This window comes from Aplysia californica, unplaced genomic scaffold, assembly GCF_000002075.1.
Source record: "Aplysia californica isolate F4 #8 unplaced genomic scaffold, AplCal3.0 scaffold00299, whole genome shotgun sequence".
Lineage (NCBI taxonomy): Eukaryota > Metazoa > Mollusca > Gastropoda > Aplysiida > Aplysiidae > Aplysia > Aplysia californica.
This window is the reverse complement of record NW_004797569.1, coordinates 59,898-62,843: the sequence shown is the minus strand read 5'-3', so window position 1 is coordinate 62,843 and position 2,946 is coordinate 59,898. Positions and strand designations below refer to the sequence as shown.

General features: G+C 42.2%; 1 protein-coding gene across 1 annotated transcript in view; it reads right to left on the bottom strand.

Annotated features, from left to right (window-relative positions):
* LOC101849137 (acidic mammalian chitinase) overlaps positions 1-2,946 on the bottom strand; it is a gene marked incomplete in the record, with an annotated part of 33,335 nt that overhangs the window by 9,661 nt on the left and 20,728 nt on the right. Inside the window, 2 exon segments of the mRNA XM_013084511.2 lie at positions 722-828; positions 2,750-2,946. Coding sequence (XP_012939965.1) covers positions 722-828; positions 2,750-2,946 — 304 coding nt within the window.

The following is a 2,946-nucleotide window of genomic DNA, read 5'->3' as shown; positions in this document are numbered from 1 at the left end:
ACGATGAAGGAAGCAAGAAAGGAAAGAAGGAGGAAACGATGAAGGAAACAATAAAAGAAAGAAGGAGAAAGCGATGAAGGAAATAAGAAAGGAACGAAGGAGGAAACGATGAAGGAAGCAAGAAAGGAAAGAAGGAGGAAACGATGAAGGAAACAATAAAAGAAAGAAGGAGAAAGCGATGAAGGAAATAAGAAAGGAACGAAGGAGGAAACGATGAAGGAAGCAAGAAAGGAAAGAAGGAGGAAACGATGAAGGAAGCAAGCAAGAAAGGAAAGAAAGAGAAAACGTTGAAGGAAACAAAAGAGGAAAGGAGTAAGATACGATGAAGGAAACAAAAAAGGAGAGAAGGAAGAAACAATGAAAGAAGCTAGAAAGGAAATAAGGAGGAAACGTTGAAGGAAACAAGAAATGAAAGAAAGAAGAAACGATGAAGGAGACAAGAAAGGAAAGGGGGGAAAAATGAAGGAAGCAAGCAAGAAAGGAAAGAATGAGAAAACGATGAAGGAAACAAAAGAGGAAAGGAGGAAGATCTGATGAAGGAAACAAAAAAGGAAAGAAGGAGAAAACGATGAAGGAAACAAGAACGGAAAGAAGGAGGAAACGGTTAAGGGAACAAGAAATGAAAGAAAGAGGAAACGACGAAGGTAACAAGAAAGGAAAGAGGGAAGGAAAGAAAAAAGGAACGAAGGAACGAAGGAACAAGCAAGAAGAAAGGACTGACCTGGCCAGCGCAGACGTAGAAGTCAGAGCAGGAAGTGGAGTCCGGGTAGAAGTCATTGGTTTTACCCGTGCAGTCGAAAGATCCCGTCTGGCTGATGGCAGGGGGCGCTGGTTGAGGGAGTTGGAGGGCTTATGTTTATCTCATGCTACTCAGGGTTCAAACCCCAGTACAGGCCAGTGGGTGTAAAGACTTATACGGTAATGATATGTGTGTTTTGTAGGGATCAACATTCCTGGTGGTTGGTGGTCCGGTGAGTTCTGGTGTGGTTTGCTCCGTCCTTTCCTATCAAACTTCTATCGTCCCTATCTCTCTCCTTCTTCTTTCGTTTTATGTAGTTCTCCAGTAACACCTTTCCTCTAATCTGCGGCACTTATTATCTATTTGTGTTGCAAGTGACGTAAAACCCTTACTATAAAACCCAAAAGTACCTACCAACTATCTTACAGTAGCTCCCTTGACACTTGATGCACTTTTCTCTCGGGTTTAGAGTTCAATCCTGTAATCAGCGCTCTTGACTACGATCTGATTTTGAGCAAGAATTTGAAAGCACCCGCCCTCATAGGTATGCAGCGTTTGTACTACATAAGCGCCCGTGCTAGAACTATCATCATCTGCATGATTTATAATGATATTATGATATCAAAATGTGTGACGCCGTCACCAATTGAGACATTGAGAATGTTTGCAGTACAAGAACATTATAATAAGTTATAGTGTACCATTTATTATTTTTTCAAAATCAGCGCCACTAGATAGCTAGAGTACACGCTCTTGTGTGAATACGTAAAGGCATGGCAGTGAGTGAGTGAGTGAGTGAGTGAGTGAGGGAGTGAGTGAGTGGATGAGTGAGTGGGCGAGGGAGTGAGGGAGTGAGGGTGTGAGTGAGTGATGGGGTGAGGGAGTGAGTGAGTGAGTGAGTGAGTGAGTGAGTGAGTGAGGGAGTGAGTGAGTGGGTGAGTGAGTAGGTGAGGGAGTGAGGGAGTGAGTGATTGAGGGAGTGAGGGGTGAGGGAGGGAGTGGTGGGTGAGGGAGTGAGTGAGTGAGAGTATTTAATTGTGTGTGCATGTGTGTACAAGGGTATGACATTTCATCAGATTTAGCACATATAACACACGCATGTTCTCGCCTAAACACAAACAGTATCCCCTTTTCTCACATACAGGGCAAGAGTTTGTGAATATTTTTCCATGTATGGTGAATTTTAACATTTCACATTACTATTGTGGTGCGTAATATAGATAATAGAGAACAGTTGAGAGCAGCGGATCAAACAAAGCCCATCAGCAATTATTTCAAAATGGAATTGAAACCCCAAAAATATCCGAAATAGGCCAAAAGTGCAAATCCTTAGCGTCATTCTAATAAGGCTTTTGTCATTTTTTATTAAGTTTTAAGAAAATTACTGGAAAAGAGAGCGCCCAGATCAAATTTTGACTTGGGCACGATTTACTTTTTAATTAAAAAAAAAAAAGATCGTCTAGAAATCATATCCATAGGTCAAATCCAAAGACCATATTATCTGTAGGTCAAGTCTTAAGATCATATTTTATCCGTGGATCAAGTCTAAAAATCATATTATCTATAGGTGAAGTCTGAAGATCATATTAGCCACGGGGCAAGTATGTATAAAGACCATATTGTCCATGGATCAAGTCTAAAAATCCTATTATCCATAAATCAAGTCTAAAAATCCTATTATCTATAGGAGATAATATTTTATCCATAGGTCAAGTCTCAACTAAAGATCACATTATCCACAGGTCAATTCCAAAGATCATATCGAAAGATCATATTATCCACGGGTCAAGTCTAAACATCATGTCCATAGGTCAATTCTCAAGATCATGTCCATAGGTCAATTCTAAAGATCATATCCATAGGTCAATTCTAAAGATCATATCCATAGGTCAATTCTAAAGATCATATCCATAGGTCAATTCTAAAGATCAATAGGTCAAGTTCTTAGACCACGACCTGAGTTTTGGGAGGCGGGGAGGGGGGGGGGGTCTTGTACGTAAAGCCTTTTACCTGAAGTCTGAGTAGCCCCCGCTGGATTTGCGGGCGCTTGCGTCGGGTGAGGGTTAAAGGGCGCCTGTGTCGGGTAAGGGTTAAAGGGCGCCTGTGTCGGGTAAGGGTTAAAGGGCGCGACCGTGCCGGGGTTTGACGTAGGCGGGTTTGAGAGGAAGGTGGCGGCCGGCGGTGCTGGTGTCCCGAAGTAAGGCGGG